The sequence below is a fragment of the Solea solea genome, chromosome 16, assembly GCF_958295425.1.
Source record: "Solea solea chromosome 16, fSolSol10.1, whole genome shotgun sequence".
Taxonomy (NCBI): Eukaryota; Metazoa; Chordata; class Actinopteri; order Pleuronectiformes; family Soleidae; genus Solea; species Solea solea.
Window position 1 is genome coordinate 19,941,521 of NC_081149.1, and position 20,490 is coordinate 19,962,010.

Consider the following 20,490-nt stretch of genomic DNA (forward strand, 5'->3'; position numbering starts at 1 on the left):
TGCAATTTTCACCCTCCATCATTTCCAGGGTTTGCAGAGAAAGGTGTAGAGGTAAAGGGAAGCACAGGGAATAACAGCTTTTGAGAACATTTGTCCTCTTTGGATGGTGTACGAGCTTCTAAGTGCTGTGTTCTCGGGGATATTTTCAAACGTATGATCACGCCGGGAAAGTTTCAAAAACTGGTGGCGAAAAAACATCAACGCGTGCTTTCATTCATCCGAGGAATATCTTTACACAGAGTCACAGACTTCCTGCAATCGTGAAATCTCACAGCCATGCCGACAGGAAAACATCACTCGTCCTAACTTTGTGAACACATTTTTCTTCAGTCGCTGCTCGCTGTGACACTTTTCAGTTGAATATATTGCGATGCATCTCAGTTTGCCAGTAAGTCAGAGAAGTCTTTCGCTTAGTTACTGCACTGCTTTCTGCTCACAAACATTCATTTTGGATATTTTACAATACCTTTAAGCGTTGTTCAAGATGATTGGAAATGCTTGTCCTTTATTTTAAATACTTATGTACCATTTTTTTTGGTTATCTGGCATCTAGGAGGGATTATTGGCAGAAATTAAATAAACCACCCATATGAATAAAATAAAAATGTTGTTTTTTTTAGCTTTGGTGATGCTTTTAAGTGTTTTAGATGTACTTGAAGGGTCTTGCTGTAGGTTGGCTACCACCGTGTGCCACTATGTTTCTGCAGTAGCCTGAATAGAAAAGAATATTTAAAGTTAACGCTTATGCAAACAGACAAGAAGGACATTTTCCTGTATGTGAAGGCCACCATAGTTCCTTAAAGTTCTTGGGAAAAGGAGGGGTGATTGGAGAAGTTACAACCTGCATTCTCACCCTCAGGTATCCCTAATTCTGAACACACTGGACCTTTAAGATAAGTTCAGCTCCAAGAGTTGGTTGATACAGTATCTGGTTGCAGAGACTGTTTGAGTTTCTGAATGTATAGCATATGCAACTTTCTAGTGACATGTGTTGCTGTGCTTATTAATCTTTGATTGGACAGTCGCTGTTTGGCTGCAGCCAAAATTGACATTTTGGAGTGTAGTTTCTCAGGATGAATAAAATCAAATAAAATAAAAAAGCTGTTGGAAACTTTGGTTGATTTTTTTCCTGAGATGTGAGGCAGAAAGCCGAGCGCCGTTGACTTTACTGATGAGCTGAAACCAGTAGCCTCGAGCGAGTGAATGACAGCACATCGAGCAAAGACAGGGAGGCACACTGAAGACACACAGAGCTGCCAAGCAAATGAGAGGAGGGACACAAACACACACACAAGGAATTAGAAAGAGACACACAAAAAAAACAGAGCTGAAGGGAAGAGTACAGATTAAAAAGTACATGCATACAAGTAAAAAATGAAGTGTCATTTTATTTTGACCAAATTTGCTTCATTCTTACAAACTTTTTCTTCTCCATTTGCTGCTCCCGGGCATTTTACTCCCAACTGGAATCATCAAAGATTGATCTCATTTCAGAGAGACAGGGAATAGAGACAGAAAAACAGAGAGAGAATTGGATGTCAGGGAGTACACTGTACAAGACACTGAGCTGCAGGATCGCCAGCTCTGTCACATCCCTTTAAACTGGCCATAAAATAGCATATATTTATCTGACCATTAGGAGGATGAAAGAGTGAGAACATTCTGTATTACATGGGTGACAATCCGTTAAATCTAGTCCTCCACTGTATGAGAGGCGACGGGACTCTTAAAAATTCTGATGATGTGTTTGGAAAGCCTGGAATTACTGTTTCATCCAGCAATCACAAAGACAGACTGGACTGATTTAACCTGAAGTGACTGCAATGGAATCGCTCATTGCGGCACAGAGGCAGAGGCAGGCCAGCAAACTGCAGCGCTGAGTGTAATGGATTAATTCTGCGGCTCACAGGTGTCACATCTCGTTGCCAAGTGTGGCTGATTAAAAGGAGTGACCTGCATGGGCAATCAGAACAATGACGCTTTGCAAATCTAAATGCAAATCTTATCTGATGTACTGCTAAACAAGTTAGCACGCTGAAGGGAAAATGTGCCGAACGTGGCTTATTATGGGAGCGTTTGCCCACAGCAATTAAACTATTATCTACTGTTATGAAGAGGTTCTCCACTGTGGAACTATTGTTATTGTCTCCCCAGTTGAGGCCTTTGTGTATTTCTATTTCAGAATCTCATTGGCACGTTGTCTTTTGACATGCTTTGTGCTTATTGAGGAGGGAGCACAAGTGAAAGCAGCCGTGGCGGCTTTTGTCACTATAGCGCCATGAGTGAAAATGATAATCTGCGAGGCCTCGTTACAAATCAGAAATCAAAGACAGATTGCTGCTGCTATGTTTAGTCGCAATTCTCTGTGGATTGATTGCTTTGAGTGACTCTTGCCACGTTACACATAATCATATGATCCATAGTTCATTTAGAAGCAATAATTAGAGCAGCTTTAATGTCAAATCTCTGTTATCAATATTGCATCGGGTAAATTGCAAGGGGCTAAAAACACAACAACAACAATTTCAATTTGCTTTTTTCAGCAGAATTTATGGGCAAAACAAGCATTTTTTTCTATTTCCTTTGAGTTTGTTTAGATAGAATAAAGTCTTTTTTCACCTTGGGTGCATCATATATAGCATGTGTTTGGATAGTAAGCCGCCAAAGACTCAAGGCATCACACGTACCTTCAGTGTTTCTCAAACCCAGTCGACGATTATAAATAGTGAGATAAATAAAAGCAACCTCTACTTTTGATTTGCTGCATTTATTTGTTGGATCAATTGTTTAGCTCCTCGTTGTTCAGGCGGCTGCTCGACTGAATCTCTGTCGGTGACACGTCAGTGATCGCGGAGCGGGAACACGTGCCGCACGTGATAAATGTGATAAAAACAAGCAGATAAATGTGGTAATTGAGTGGAAAAATCGCAGCTCCGGCGACGGTGAGAGACGTCGTTGGTGCAGTGGGGGATTAGTTCAAAATGACACTAAGAGAGTAGTGATGGAGAGTGACATGATGTCATCGTAATCAGTGAGTGATCACTCCACAGTGATTCATATCCTGCAGTCGCTGGGTATATGAGAGCATTGTGGGTATAAAACGAGGTTTTATAAAACGAGGTTTTATAAAACGAGGTTTTATGAAACAAGGTTTTATAAAACGAGGTTTTATGAAACGAGGTTTTAAAAAAGGTTTACCAAAAATCTGGTGTGCACAGACTCGTATCTTGCTTAAGCCGCTTTAACAGATGGCTTTTGATGTGAGCATCAAATTTTATTTGAGTCATTTTGAGCAAATGTTTCCTCCTCTAGTTTTCGGTTTGTGTGCACATGAATCACAATAAGTGTGAGCCAGCTGAATCACCTGTGATTAATCCCAGTTAGTTTATAAGATTCTCCTCAAGGCAATTATTATTGTTTTGATAATCCAGCACAAAAATAAAAAAAAATATAGCTGAATTTGAGGCAAATGTTATGATCAGAATAATAAGCAGGTTTAATATTTATCATGTCAATGTGCTTGGTCCACCTATGTTTCACAAGCGTCACTATGACTTCACAGAGGAAGGTCCCAATCTTGAGCCTCCAGATACAGCATGGATGACTTCATCCATCATCACTGTGAAAATGGCAACTGTAGAGGGTTTTCAGAGCGGGAAACAGAATAGAGTCCAACAGTATCAGTTCGCATGAGTGTTTTTTTTGTTTTTGTTTTTTTTTAAGTTTCCCTCTCACCGACTGTTTTAAGGATTTCACTTGACAAACACAAGGTTTTAGTGGACAGTCAGTACGTTTACATGCGTAGTTTAATCTAGCTAAGGCCACAGTCAGACTAAGACTGGCAATAGGACAACTTTCCGAGTCTGAGTATACGTGTGGATTGCGTCTGACTCCGCCTCCGTAGGTGGCGCTGTATCTCTCTATAAGCTAGTATAGAGAGATGTGCAGTTTATACGTCATCTCCTTCTACTTCCAGGTCAAAGACCGGAGAGAAAGATGTGGTGCATGCGCAGAACGCCAAGTCTGACTCCAGTCCGACTAAGCGAACACATGCAAATGCAATCGGACAATGAATCACATTATCCAGGTATGTTAGTCCGGCTAAGATGAGCTCGAGTTTATTCGGACTAACGTGTTACATTAAATGACATTAAAGAAAACTGAATTATTGTTTTCCTGTCAGACAGAGAACCTTTTGAGGTACCTTCATACAAAGTAGATACAGTGGTAGTGGGACAGTCAGAGTGAGTGACTGTACCAGACAGACTGTTCCCCGCTGACTGACTGACTGACTGCTTTAGTGGCCGGCAGTTTACTTCCAATGAGTTAATCTAAAAGAGCACAACATAAACGCTCTCTAAATTCAGCCACACACAACCTTGCCCACTCTCTCTATCTGTGATAAGACCTCCATCATTGCACACACACACACACATGCAAACACAACTCAAGCCAAGGTAATTATGGATGCGTCCAATCACCATGAATTCCCTTAAGTTTAATTAATTTTGTGCAGTAGGTCTTGGCTCCATCAATCCGTCAGTTTTATGTGCTGTCTGCTGCCCACCTCTCCATCTTCTATCATTTCCCCTTTAAAGCGGATGTATTGATTGGTGCTTGTCTGCGTTTTATGAAGTAGTCCAGGGTGCTTGTCTCAATCTTCCCTTCCTTTTATGTCCTTGTTGTTCTGGTGCTGGAGCCAGCTGGAATTTGACTTGTCACCGTGGTAATAAAATGTAGGTCCCCCGATGTAGACGGCAAAATATGGCCTTAGATGATGTTTGTTTTTGACAGAAAGCGAGTAAATGAATTTAGCATTTTCAGATTAAAAGGAAGGTCTGAGTCGGTACGGTCAATAGAAGGTGCTGAGCGCAGGTGATGTACGACCAGTTGTGATATTTTTAATTACCTTTGTTACATTGCTCCCGACGACTGAGGCAGGGCGAAAGGTTGGAGAATTAGTGACACAAACTGGTAGATTTCCCAGCAGATTAGCGCGGATGGAGGGATGGTGAGTTGGATTTAGATGGATAGATGGAGAAAGAGTATGTCTTTCTCAGGAGACTTGCAGTTTAATTGAGTTTATGAAGCAGTGGATAGAGCAGATTGATGGAGGACATCCATCTAATGGCACCGTGATCTCTGAGGAAGAGTCTTCCTTCTTCCCATCTTTCACCTGATCTTTTTATCCCCCTTTCTCCTTTATTCTTCCTCTATTCATCTCACTTACTATCTTGTGTTTTCCTTTTCTCTCTCTCTCTCTCTCTCTCTCTCCCCATTTGTTTTATTTAGTTTAATTTGCTTTATGTTCTCTCACAAACTCATCATCACCTCAACATTTTCCACTCTCTCTGCATTTCTAAATGCTCACAGCTCTCAGTCTCAGTCACTTCCAGCTTTACCTCTCTGGACCAACCTCTTTCTTGGTTTTCATCTGTTCATTTGTGTCAGTTTTGTCCCCTGAGGGAGTTGTTGCTTGCCTCTACTTCTGCTCAAATTCCACCAATTTCACCTGCAGATTATAAAAGAAATATCACCGTGATTACAGGCAAAGCCGTTCTACGAGGAAAAGAAATCATAGTGTATTCATCATATAAGAAAAAAAACAACAACAACATAAACTGGAAAATGGTTTAGAAGAAAATATTAAAAACAACCTTATAAATCTTTACTGCGATAAACCTTCAGAACCAATCAATAAAGAACTAAGCCATTTTAAAATCCAACTTGACAAAACCAAAATTTTAATTCAACAACTCAAATATGACACATTTTAAATATATGTAGCAAACCATTTCCAGCATAAATCAAGTATTTCATCAGTATTCAACTCCAGAGATGAAACTACCCTAGACCCACAGGAAATGAATACAACTTTTCAAACTTTTTTACAGCCATTTGTACTTCTTCACTCACGAACCAACACTATCCACAGAGTTAGCAGACACTTAAGACTCACCAATCACCCCAGAGGAACTCAGTAAAGCCCTAAAACTAAATCTGGACCTGATGGATTTCTTGTAGTATTCTCTAAACATTTCTGGCATGCACTCTCTCTTCCATATTCCTCACACTAACATTAGAAATAATAATAATAATAATAATAATAAAAAAAAACACTTCCACAATTCACGCACATATGAGTACAGCCACTATGTCACGTATACATAAACCAGACAAAGACAAAGACCCACCCCTTAAACCATCACCCAATACAGATTTAAAAATTCTCACTAAAGCCTTCGCCATCTATCATCATCATTACTACTATTACTTTAATATTTTAACAAATATTACCATATTTTATGAGATTGATTTATAGAAAATAAAAAAATTGCCTACACTTCTTTCTTGTATGTTTATTCCCTGTTTTTTTTGTAAGAGCCACTTGCATGTACCTTATCTTACAATTAATAAAAAGAAGCATCATACTGACTATGAATTTAAATGACATTTGTAATTTGCAAGCTGTCCTCTAAAGCTTTACTCCATGCTCATGCACAGTTCTCTACACAATTATGCACTTAAACGTATTTTGTCAGCCTGCTACACTCCTGACGGTGTGTTGTTGACAGCTGGTCGCAGACGGAGAGCGGACCAGATTGATGGAGCTGTAAAAACACATATGTGAGTCTTTAGAATGCGTGTGTGTGTGTGTGTATGAGAGAGAGGATTTACTGATTGAAGACGAAGGAGCGAGCTGTCTCTGGGATACACAGTGATGTGAAGAAGGGGAAATGACTTGCTAATGACTGCATGTTGCAGCACAGAGTGAGTGTGAAGGGTAAAAAGACTGTTTGTATGTGTCTTTATTTGATTCTACGTGCACACGAGCTGACAGTCTCCTTCTCTCCGGGATGATTTTCTGTGTCACGTTGTTACCCCAGTGATTATAATTCTCACACATCTTATTACCCAGATACTTCTCATTAAGTCTTATTAAGACCTTATTCCAGTGTTATTCTGTTTGAAGTTCAGTTGAGCTTCTTTTTTATGTTCTGCAGCTTATTAACAAATTAAGGCTGCTGACATATATATATAGAAAAAAAAGAAAACTATTAAATGTTCTTGATTTGACAAAACGGCCAAGATATGAAAAAATACAGACAAAACAAAAGACTGAAAGGGAGATAATACTTTGAATTAATGGCATGTTGTGTTCTTGTCTGTTACGGAAAATGAATGTCAAATAAAAGAAGGGCCAAAAGGTACGGAAATGAAATGAAACCAAAATCCACACGCTCTGGACTCCACGTCATTCAGCCAAGTGAACCACTTAGCTCAGCACTTCTTCCACTCTCCATGGCCTCATTTCCAGCTGTGAACTCCCCAGTTGACCACAGCATTAGCTGGATTAACCTCCACACTCCTGCTGCTCACTCTGGTTGATGGTCTCGCTCCTGCAGCACCAGACTTAATGCATGTCATTTTGTTTTTTTCCCTGTTTCTGCTTCTGCTGCTGCTGCTGCTGTTATTTCTTCCTCCTCGGCTTACAGTAGCCTGAGATTCTGCTCTGCGCCAAACACGCGCGCCTCTCGCCAACTTTCTCCCTGCACAGCTAGAAATGTCATCTCCCCTTTTCTCTGATTTCTTTTGTGCTCCCTTTCGTGTCTTGGTAAAATGGGCACAGTCTCATTCTCTCTTTGACAATATTTCCTCAGAGATACGTCCTCTCCTCCTCCTCCTCCTCCTCCTCACCCCCCTCTGGCTTTTTGGTGCTAGTGTGTGTGTGTGTGTGTGTTTGTCATTATCAAATCCACCGAGTGCCTTTTGTGTAGCAGCTCCTGTCTTATCTGGTTCTGTCAGGTGCTAGTTTAAAACGCTCTCATTGGTGGGATGCATAAAGGTGGTCTGCTAAAATGCCAGTGCTGCCTCCATGATGCAATGGAAGGAATAATTGAATATTTTTGTCTGGACACTTCAAAAAAAGTGGCTTGGCTTCTTCTCACATCTCCTTTACAGTATCTGTGTTAATTTGCTTTTAATATTAAAAAGGCAGCGTCTTATCAACCTGTTATGCATCCACAACAGCTTGCAAAATCGCATATTAAAAACCCAACAGTTCACACCAGTGGTGGTTGCTGGACTTTGAAACATGGGAAGCTCATTTCAGGCCCACTTACTAATACACACATTCTGCAAAACTACAACAAGAAAACACAATAATTATGTTAAACTGAAATGCTATGATAGCGTTTTTAAGCAAATAACACAGAGAACAGCTTCCCTCACAAAATCCACAAAGAACTGAGGCAGAAAAGGCTCTGCTATCTTGTATGTTTCTGCAACGCTGTCAATTAACAAACAGTTCCTCCCATCATGATGCAGAAGCCTGGCGTCTGCCCACTGCTCCATTGACTCCCAGAGAAGCTGAGCTTCCCTGGAAGTAGTGATTTTGCTGTTCAATTAGTCCAATCACCGTCAAGCTCTGAGTCTGAGCTTCATGTGTAACTTTAATTTTACCTGCTGTTTGTTGTTTTTAATGAAATGATGCTGCCGCCCTCTTGGCCAGGTCTCCCTTGCAAAAGAGATATTCTGATCTCAATGGGTCCCACCCGGTTCAATTAAGGTTAAATAAAACAAAACAAGTGGTTTTAATGGGGAGGCTGCTACGGGAATATGAAAATCACGTAAGACCATCATCCGTGATAAACCTGCATTAACACATCCTTTGGACACTTGATCACAACACTGACTGCTTTGTGTAAAAAAAAAAAAAAATCACCATTGAACATTTCCCTTTCTATACAACACATTGTTCCTTAGAGGTTTTATCTCTGCATTGGTATTAGGCAGGACGTCTATATAAGCAATGGTAATGCAATATTCCAGTGTCCTCTGACCTGAATAAGAACATTTATACACTGGTGCTGTGCCCCAGGATGCTTGCCATGGGTGAGGGAGAGGAGGAGAGAGAATTATTGTGGACATGGCTTGTAGCATTTGGCTTTTTGCACTTTGTGATGGATTTGGTCCAAACCCTTGAGACAAACAAATGAAGTGTGACATCAGTGACAGCTGGAGATGATGCCCACCACTGCCCTGGCTGTGCACGGGGGTACATGCATACACACACACACATACATACACACTGGACTGTGTTAGATTCCTTTTGTTGTTTTGTTTATTTGCTCCCTGGAATAAAGAATAAAAGAAAAGAAAAGAAAGCAACACTGTTGGTTTTTGAGCAGCTGGAAGCATGAAGATGAAAGTTCATCAACACCAGACGTGATTTTTCATTCTATCTTATAAGCTTAGATGTGCCTCCATATATATATGTGTGTGTTGTTATATCTACTGTAATGCATCCTCAAGTGTAAACGTCTGTGCTCATTTTACTCACTCACTTCACTTGCACCCTGGTTTCTTTTTGCTCTGTCTTCGGGGCTGTGTGCATTTGCTGTTAATGACTGAACGCAAACGTGGTCAATATATCGGCAACACCACACCTGGAGGCCAAGTCACTCTCTGCCTTTCTCCTCCCTCTATCGCTCTGCGTCGTATCATTGCTCCAGGTAATAAGCAATTACAATTCTACCGAACACTGTGTCTTTATTGTGGGATAAGTGGGTAATCATATTATCAGCATCAAACCAATTAACTCATCTAGAATCTGTTTAGCGTAAGCTGCACGTTGGAAATTAGAGAAGTCAGACACCATCGAGTGAATTTGTCTGTTGATCCATCTGATAAGAGGCTCCTACATTAACCATTTGCCACAGTAAATCAACACAGTGGTCAGACTTGATCATGGTTTTGCTATGATGAATGATTGATGATGATGAGTGTGTTTGTGTACACGTGTATAGATCTGCATGGAGACAGGATTGGTCTTCTGAGAGGATGCAGGGAAGAGGAGGGATGTAAAATTATGTCACAAATCAAATCCAAATGGGCAGAAAACACATGTCTTCTGCATTTCTCAACCAGAAAATGTGAAAAAGGGCTATTTACCTAAGCAGTGAACATTGTTAACCGGACTTCAACAAGATGAATATGCTCTTTTTTTTTGTAGATTTCTTCTCGTGGTCCTGAAGAGAAACAGCGAGAACACAGACGATTAACAAGCGACAGCTGCATTTCTTGAAAGATTTATTCAAACGGGACACATGGGCCAATGTTGTATGAGTGCCTATAGACATTTCAGTCCGTCAAAGCTTTATTCGTATAGCTTTTCGTAATGCATGAAAATTCAATTTGTCTCAAAAAAAATGTCTCGTGTTACAGAGAGTGATGTCGGTTTGCCTCGTCTGCTTTCATATCTATAAAAAGCCCTTATATAAGCTGAGTAGTCAACAAATTTCACAGCAGACAAGTGGCACAGCATACATATACACAAGTAGTACTTAGCAATCCAAGGCAGCCTATCGCTGCCTGTTACAAATTACCATGAAACAAAGCATGAGTTTTTTTTTTTTTTTTTTTTTTTCAATTTTTGCAGATGCAAAAGCTGTACAAGAAATCACTGAATGGTCCTTTTTTTCTTTCAGCCAGTGTGTTGGATAAAATGCAATATCGTTTAACATTAAATACATGTATTCATGTATACTATAAAATGGAACTCGGACGGTAAGGGAGTTGGGGGGAGGAACTGGGGCCGAGGGACGATGAGTCGAAAATCTGGAAGCACTTTCCATTGGTCAAATGAAATGATTTTTGACAGAAGCGCAGTCTTTAGAAAACAACAACAACAACAACAAAAAAAAACAGTACAAAAACAATATGACAGGGAACAAAGAAACAACTGAACCATACACAATAATCTATATATTGCTAAGGATCATGGAGCCCAAGTATGTCTACCAGGTTGCATTCAGGTAACCTGCGGTAGAATACTTGCATTGTTTCTTTTTATATAGGAAGTTTTACAAACAACAGTCAGTTAGCTCTGCGAAGAGCAAGCAATGCCATAGTCTGTTAAAAATCAGGAGAGATTGAGTAAATGCACTCTAAGGTGATGATCCAAAACAGTCTCAGCATTCTTACTCTTTTGGATGTTTAAGCATCAGTTAGGTGTACTCAGTTTCTCCTGATTCAAGGCTTTTGGTCCTGTTTCATACCACAAATGTGTGGACATTGTATGGAAGATATAATTAGTATTACACCTCTGTGGCTCCTCGCTTCCTGTGTGTGTGTGTGTGTGCGTGCGTGTACATGTTTGTGCAGGTGTTCAAGTATTTACATCTTCCATGATAGAGGCAAAACTGTGGTTCTTTAGAGGCTTTTTCTGTCTAATTTATTTAGTTTCACCTGCTGTTGTTTCCAGGCACTGTTTGCCTGAAGGGAGTCATAAAAGTCCATCCAGCATCGAAGGAGGAAAAAGAATCCTAGATCCAAGATGTATGACCACGGGGAAATTAACACTGGAAAATGTGTCACTGTTTTCCAGAACATCAGCGTGATTTCTTTGTGTGATTACGGCACCTCCGATGCAGATGTCCCAAAGAAGAATCCACCGCTCGCGGTGCCTGCTTTACCTCCGTCAGCCATGTTAGACGAGACAAAGTGAAGAAAGTTGAGGGGAAAAAAAAGACTTGTGAGACTCTTTATCTTTGCTGGTAGCCTGTCCTCAGCTCCTGTTTGTTGTGAAGAACTTCACTTATTAACTGTAAATCCAGTGCGCCAGCGTTGCCCTTGCGGTAAAGACAGATCAGATAGCGATAGAATTACAACCCCAGAGGCCAGCCGTGTTTAGGGAGTGTGAATGGAGACCCAACAACAATAACTTCGATGGTGGAACTGCTGTGCAATTCACAGAAAAGATCAACTTTCCCTTTAAACTTAAGTCACAGAATGCTTTAAGAGATGGAAAATCGGAGAGATAAAAGACAGAATTTATAGTTTTTATCTGAATGAAAAACAACTGTCACCATATCACCTGAGCTCATGCAAACATTTTCCTCTTTTCTGTCTCATCTCCATTGTCTGCAGAGATCACTCTTGGTAACACACCTCCACCCTTAGCTGCACCCTCGCGCTCGACTCTGTGAAGGACTCCAGACAAACAGACGGAGATATAATGACATTTACATGACGGAATCATTTTAGTCTCACTAAAACTGGACTTTTTAAAGTACATGGTAACATGTTAGCTCCGACTGAAATCGCACTGAGAAGGATTCCTTGCAAAGTCGGACCCACATAATGCAAGTGGGAGTTCAATTACTACTGCACGTATGCGTTAAGTCGGACTCAAGCTGGCCTGGGTGCTCCGTGCATGCTCCGCAGTCGCCGCCCCCTTCGCTTTGACCCGAAAATAAAAGATGACAGTAAATATAAGAAGAAGACAACAGTAAGAAAAACATGGCAAACTTTGGACCGAGGAATTAAAAATGTTGACGGCACAAAGACAGTGAGCGCTCGACTTGCAACGATCCAAAGCTGTTTTTGGTCTGTAGTTTAATGTTCACTGCAAAACTTGTAATACTAACAAGCTGAAAGGAAGCATATCGCCACCTTGTGTCGCGGAGGCTGTCAATAGCCCCGAGTGTTTGTATACTGGGCTGGGACGAGGACAGAAGTCCAATTAAACGGAGCAGTCGAGCTACTCCGCTCTTCACTGAAACGCACCGGCTGTGAGGACGGTTGGACACTTATTGCTTTACATATTGCTCGTCTACTCACTGTCGTCCCTTGTTTGTTCTCAAGCTCTAATGCATTTCGAGTGATTAAGGATAGACCCCAGTGAACATTTAGGTCGGGGACCAGAAAGCTTTTCAAGTGAAGTGACCCACTGAGAGTGTGGCACCTCGTGGGGATAAAAGTCAAAGAGACAGGGAAGCCGTAGAGCCTGCAACGTGGCACATTACATACTGTGCAGCACTGGCAAGGAGCACAAACAGCACATGCATTTAATGCATCTTCACACCGTGCATATCCCACTGATGCTTTTGTATTTATGATCCCCATTCTCCGCTGAGCCCTTATTACGAAAGCGTGCCAGCAGCACGGAGCAGCGATCCAACAGCTTACTTAACAGGTTTTCCCCATCTTGGAGGTAAAGTGGAGAAGCCATTGCGGCATTGGAAATGCGCATTATATTGCTAATTTATTCTCTCGCTCATGAAAGTTTAACTCTGCAGCTCATTTTATTGGCTTGTGTACATGCACTGCTCCATCAGACCGAGACGCAAACTGAGAACATTTTGGGGGAGATTGACATTTCTGCTTGCAAATTAAAATATCTGTTACATAAATTCCGCAAGGTTCATTTTGGGGCTGGCACTGGAAACTCTCAAGATGTGAATAATGTATTGCAAAGCATCTGGTCATTTATGTCCCAGTCTGAGTTTGTGTTGCTTGCTGTGTGTTTTCTGCTTTACGTGTTTATTGAGTGCAAATGCTGCTTGTGAGGGCTGCACCAAGGAGGCAATCTGGAGCCTGACACGCCGCGATGGACTCTGTCATTAATTATACCCCATCCTCATCTCACACACACACACACACACAGAGATGCATGCAAACACACATGCTAAGAGGTTCTGGTGAGACTATCACGGGGCATTGGGTTCCAAAAAATCTGACAAATGCTTAGGACCTATCACTCAACCCTCTGTGGGGATGGATGTTCTCAGACGCACGCAGAGGGAGGGTGAGGGCCAGATGACAGTCTGTTCGCGAGCAGAGGAAATGAAACAAAGATTTGAGAGCCAAAAAAAAGAGAGAGCCAAAAAAAAGAGGGCGAGAAGAGAAAGTGCTAAATGGTGTGTGACTGGTAAGCGCCACTGTTTGATTAGGTTCCACCGCCTGTCTGATGTGCCGTAGCATGTGCCTGGCATATGCACCGCAGCTTATCTGCTGCCCTCATGATAACAAATGAAGGTGAATTCAATCAGCAAGTCTCACTGTTCTGAGCAGTGGAAATGAGAGAATGTGTTGTGGAGGCATTTTGACAGCTGAGAGCAATGTGGAATTTTCGAGAAATTATTAATTACTTGTCAACAAAGGTTCTTTTTGTCATAACTCATTACAGCACTTGTGTGACTCAACCCAACTCCCTAAAATGTGGCCTTAAAGAGATATTTATGTCTCATCTTTGTATATTTATTACATTTAAAACTGACACCTTATGAAATTTGGGGGGGTAGAGGACGTTATATAAATCGGAAAAATGCAAACAGCATTTCAAATAAGCGTAACTACTTTTCCAAGAACGGCCATCACAGTCATTTCACTTTCACTTAACTCAAGGAGCGCAAACTTCCTCCAAGACCGCTCAGTTTCTCACACCGTCTGCACGACGGTGCACCAAAATGATATCCATAACAAACATCCCCAGAAAAGTTTATAAAGATCTGTCCTTTACTTTCTGAGCTATACAAATGTGCCCAAAAACTTGACCTCTTCAGTGACGGTAATATGATGGGAAAAGAAAGTTGAAGAACCGAGACATCTACAGGACAACTACAATATTCTGAGAGACAATCCTGGTACACCCCTTGTCACTGCTCACCTTGAAAAATAGGCCAGCTGTAAATATAGTTAGTGAGGTGACCTCTGAAACTAGTGGGCACAAATCTATCAAAAAACATCAAAAAAGAAAGCAGGCAAAGCTGAGCACAATCCCAAGCAAGAGTGTAAAAACATTACAAAAATGCATTGTTAAGTTCAATAATGTTTATATATATATTGTTATTGTGTCCATGTCATACCAAAATAAACCCCAAATATCTTTGACTCGACTTTTTACAGAAAGAACAGCGAGGACAAAAAAAAAATCCATAATTTCAAGTGCAACAATCTTAACTCCTATAATTGGTTTGCTGTTGCTCCTTTCTCTTTCTCCTGTCTTTTCTAAATGTCTCTTATTTCTATCTCTTACGTTATTTTAACTGTGTGCTGATTTGATGACTTTCTGCGTCTCCTTTTATGATTTTATGTTGGCGAGCCGAAGGGAAATTTCCACCTTTTTGGACATTGAGGTTCTTTCTGTTCTATTCTATAACAAAATTCAAACCAATCTCCTTTCTTTTCTGGAAGAAAGGAGCTGTTGTTTGAATGGATCCCGTTCAGGAACTGCCCTTTGTTTAGTTGCAGGCAGTCACTGTGAGTGTTAAAGCACTTCATTAACACAGAGTGGAGTAAATTGCAGTGCACTGACAAGTAGTTTCAGCCTCTCAGATTATATTAGCGCTGCGGCAGTAAACACATACATCACACAGCTGTGTTTAGGACTCGCCATATTGAGAGCCTGTGTTTTTGCAATGCAGCACTGCTTTCTCTTCACACACACACACACACAGAGACACACACACACACACACAGACCGTGGTGTAGATCATTAGTGTCTGATTATGACACAGTTGCTTTGCAAATCAATATATATATGTTGTCAGGAAACAGTGAAGTGGTTGTTTCGAGGATGTACATGATATATACTCTTGAGTTACACTGACTCGGTGCCCACATGCAGCACTGCTGACATTTTCTCTGACACAAACAAAGTCCCCTCTGTGAAGCTCGGTGTGGAGAAGTGAGACGGGGAAAGAGAAAAGGGAACGCGATGACTTTATAACGACCTTTCTGGATATATGGATTCTTCTGCCCCTTTTTTTTCCCAGGCTTTACCACACATACTGGGGGGGGGGGGGCGTGGTTTAAGAGGTAAAAAATCTGCAGTGACACAAAAAGATGGTGGCTGGAATTAGCTGCTCAACAAACCATTAGAACAAGAATGAGATTAGACTAGTGTGTCTGTTTGTGCGTCGTTGGTCTCTGACACTGCTGGCAACCCTCTATAATTGTTGACAGGCGAGTAGTGTAAGAGTGTGTGTGTGTGTGTGTGTGTGTGTGTGCGTGTGTGTGTGTGTGCGTGTGTGCGTGTGCATATGCTGGTTCACATCATTCTCATCTCCTTTGCTCCCCTGTTGGCATTGTCTGTGTTGATTGAAACCCAAAGTCTTCGGGGAAATACTGTTCTACCTCCCTCAACAACGGCCTCAGTGTGGGTCTGTTTGTGGAGGAAATTGTGTCCTGTGTGTGTGTGTGTGATTTCAACATTTGCGTGTGGTGTCATTGCGTTGTGGGGGGAGAAAGGTGGGGGGGGGTGTAGGACAGAGCTGTGCCAACACACCGAGAGGCCACTCAATTATTTAGAAGAGCTGTCGGGTTCAAAGAGTCACAGCCAGCACCTGCCAATCCACCGCCTTCACAGCTTACCTGCTGCTGTTTTAATCCAGTGGTCTTAAAAAGAACACAGATATCACTCACATTATTAGTAGTGTTGTCAACAATGATGAAAATAATGCAGAGTTTAAAAACTTCCATGTATGATATTTCCTGGATTTGTCTTGCCGTTGCGGCTACACACACACACACACACACACATATATATATATATATATATATATATATATATATGTATATGTATATATAAATGATATCTGAACACTTCTTCCCTCACAACTCCACTTGGGTTTCATGTTCAGACGGTGACTTCGGTCTTGCTGTTGGTGGGCAGTCCCTTGTGCTTGGGGAGCATGCGCGGCGAGTGGCCGTAGCCCAGCGGCTGTGAGAAGAGCTCGGGCAGCGTCTCGATGCTAAACTGCCTCTTGTTGGAGTAAGCCTGGCGACGGCTGTTCTGCTGATGCAGCGGCTGGTGGTGCTGCTGCTGGATGGGGTGATGCTGCCCCTGCCCCTGCAGGGCTATGTGCGTGGCCACCGGGTGTGAGATGTGGCTCTTACTGGGGTCCCATACTTTGAAGGCTGAGCTGGAGGTGAGCGGGTGGGTGTTGGTCTTGGAAATCTTAGGCTTGGGCATTTGGGAGGTGTTGATGGTGATGGCCAGTGGCGCGTGGATGTCGGGCGGCGGGAGGAAGGGTTTGTCCTTCGGATGGAAGTTGATCGGCTGGAAAGTGGGAGGGGACTGGCGGTGGGTGTAATCTACCATTGGGTAGCTCTTGTAGTAATCCCTTGCTGTCGTCTCTGGATGATGGGTGGGACAGAAAGACAGGGGAGGAGGAGAAGGCAGGACAGAGACATGGTTAAATTCTAAAACAATATGTCTCAATGGGACGTTATCTATTCTATCAGATTATTACCAATTGTACTGTTGACTGCATGATGATGACTACTGAATCATAGGCTATGATGCAAGTTCGTGTACAAACAGGGTTTCTCAATCCTGGTCCTGGGGATCCACTGCCCTGCATGTTTTTAAATGTTTCCCTGCTCTAACACAGCAGGATTAAGAAACGCTGGTATAGAAGATAAAATGTAGTAGCAAGTAGTGGCGAGTCATAGCAGAACAAACCGGGAGAAAGAAAGATGTACATGTTGTCACAAAAGTCAGCGAAGCAATACAATGAATTGACTTGACAATTTCTCAGTCATGCTCAAACAGGATGTCAGTCCCTCTCCATTTGTCATCGTGTATCTTATCTTCTCTTCTCCCGGTGTCACACTTTGCCAAACTCCTTCAACCACAAATCAAATGTGGGAGCTTTATCAGATTTTCCAGAGTTATAGTAATAGCAGTTTCCTAAAAATGTGACACTGGTTATCTTTGGTTGCTCCACCAACTACAGTCATATTTGAACAAAGTGCAATACTGGACCACCATTTGATAACAGCCTCATTGCTACTTATTTGCTTATATTCTGCTTTTTGTTGACTCCTGTGCTCAGAACGTTCTCCTGTGTACATGCTGCCACTGACGTCTACCTTTTATCCGCCGTCTGGATCTGATCTCCGCCTTCACCTCTGGTTCCTGCATTGTTCATCTCTTCTGTTAACCCATTCTTCAAGAAACCGTTAAACTGTGCCTATGCTGCCTTCGCCTGCCTGCTGTCCAGCAACACATCGCCCTAACATGGAGCTCACATTCTAAAGCTCTGTCTGTGGACTTACCACCAGCAGCGAGGAGAAAACATCCCACCAGAATAAGGGGAGAGGCGGTCTGAGTAAGTGTCAGACAAAACAGCAGATTTATAGTGAGCAAAAATAGCTCATGTCATGTCAGATTAGAACAGGACACTGTTGTTTGGTCAAAACTGCTGCCCTACCAAACACCTCACACACACACTGGGCCCTAAAGACATGACCAAACACTCCATCCCTGGAGAGAAATACAAGTTCTCTGTAATTTGTCTTCCTCTTAGAAACAGTATCTTTCAATATCTTTCGAGCCGTTTTCCTCATAACATAACCTCACATAACAGGAGCCAGCTGCGTTCAGCCTGTTTTGTATTTTTAGGACAGTATGTATCTGATCTTATCATTATTGCACTCCAAACAGGAACATCACAGGGTTGTGTCTGAGGATGGACGATTAGTGAGGTTTAATCTGTAATATATGTCAGTGAATGTGGGCGTTTATGCATGAGTGTCTGTGGGATTTCTGGACTTATATGAATGTCACTAAAGGAAAAAGTGATATGACATTGAAATCATGTTTGGGCTTTATATCCTGATCCCGATCTTAAGTATCAGCTGATCGGCTATCACCCTTATCTTTTACACCAGGTGCTGAGTTTTTCCAAAAACGCAGGCTCTCTGCGACTTTATTAAAAGTGAGCAGGTTCTTCATGTAGCTCAGATGTAGATTGTAGCAGGGTTTTAATTGGGGCTCACTCTCTGAACATTTTATTTCATATTTAATTCATTTGAGCTGTTGACTCATTGCAGTTGCATGCTGCCGTAACTGGAGTTTACAACAACAAAGCAACTCTGTGTTTGCACGGAATATTAACATTAACCCTCCTGTATGAAACAATCTGTTCAACAAACAGATGCAGTAACAATATTTAAATTTTTGGTCATACTTTTTTTTTTGATTTTTTTTTTTTGTCCAGAAAATTAAGAAATTTGCATTGTTACGGCAGCAAAGACAGTCAGGGTAAAGGTCATTTTCATATCTATGAATGTACAATATAGAAAAATATTTATGAATAAGATAATAGAAATATGGAATAGAATTTGCAGTATAGACGGCAAGAAACCAGAATATATGCAGCATGTACAGCATGAGTTTGAGGTGTGGTGATATTGCACATGGTCTACTGAGCCTTACAGCAGCAGGGAGGAACGACCCGTTATACAGCTCCTGAAGGAGCTTGCCCATCGTAGATGATCGTTTGGCTATCATACTCCTCTCTTCCACCACCTCCACTGGGTCAAGTTACCATCCCAGGACCAAGCTGGCATTTTTTGAATCAGTCTGTGCAGCCTCTTCCTCTCTCTCTCTCTCTCTGCTGTTGAAATGCCACTGCCCCGACAGACAACTCCACAAAAGAAAGCTCTTGCTGCCACCACAGAATCATAGAAGGTCACGAGGAGTGTTCCCTGCAATCCAAAAGAGCTCAGCCTTCTCAACCGATGACATCTATCAGCTAACAGAGAGCTGGTGACAGCCCGTCCTCTCTCCATCTTTCCCTACTAGTTTACTATACTGCTGTGCTGTGCTGTGCTGTGTGTGGATTAGTAATTATTCTACTAACAATGACCTTTTTTTTTAATAATGTATGTACTGTGCAGCTCTGTTTCCAGGCAAATACAAGTATCAGCACACACTAAAAATATATGATTGGGATCAGGGGCCAAAAAAGAGAATAGATGCCTGAATATCTGTTGAAATGGATATTTTTTTGGGATAAACATATTGTTTGATGCATTAAAAGCATTTTTTTTTTTTAAAGAAATCCAGATTGACTGATAATATGTCACATACTGACACATGTCAGAAAACTGTCCATTGCCCTCTCACTGGGCTTATTGAACTCTCCACATGTGAACCCGCTGAGTGTCATTTCAACAGCAGTGGTTGAGGAAGGACGGTGATATGCTGTTAATCAGTCGCTCCCTCAGTAAAATGCTGGTGTAAAGATATAAAGAGGCCTGCAATTAAATAAGAGGGGAGCTATCACAACATCTGCTTATGCCCATGTGGATGCAACTCCAGTAAAGTAGTAAAGTGCAGCACACAGTTTTGGATGTGGACAAAAGCAAGGTTTTTCCGGCTGCCTGTTCATCACAGTCACATGTGGACACTCTCTGGTTGTCGACAGCATTGCTGCAGATTGATGGGCTCTATATACACACAGTGCTACAAGGTCTAGGTCTTAAGAACATGTCAGCTTTTCTGAAAAATGTGCATGAAGACCGTAGGGACATTCTGTATTTCTGTGGGAACATATTAAAGTTCCACACCAAGTCACAGTCCTCTCAGTCGTCTGTGTTCAGGCTTTTATTTCTGCTTCAATTTCCTAAATATATATACATACATATATATATATACACATATACATATATTTTTTTTTTCCGTTCGATCAAGTTCAAGTACTTCTTGTCCACCCAACACACAGCAGCGAGTGAGAGGTAAACAAAGATCCTTTCTAAAGTGAGATGACCACTCCACGCACCTCTTTTGGGCACTGGAAAACACAGCAAACTACCTGGGGTGGTATGTTTGGAAATGTTTTTTTTACTTTTTGGAAAGCATAATAAAATATAATTCAAACATAAATGTTCATGGTCAGTTCACAAGGTAAATGA

The 20,490-nt window shown here is 41.6% G+C and overlaps 1 protein-coding gene across 2 annotated transcripts in view; it reads right to left on the reverse strand.

The window, feature by feature from the left end:
• Window positions 1-10,115: 10,115 nt before the first annotated feature.
• Window positions 10,116-20,490, reverse strand: part of LOC131475947 (protein shisa-8) — a 91,228-nt gene continuing 80,853 nt past the window's right edge. For both annotated transcript variants that reach the window (XM_058654346.1, XM_058654345.1), the window contains one exon: window positions 10,116-16,923. In XM_058654346.1, the coding sequence (XP_058510329.1) occupies window positions 16,424-16,923 (500 nt within the window). In that variant the 3' untranslated portion in view covers window positions 10,116-16,423. The remainder of the gene's footprint in view (window positions 16,924-20,490) is intronic.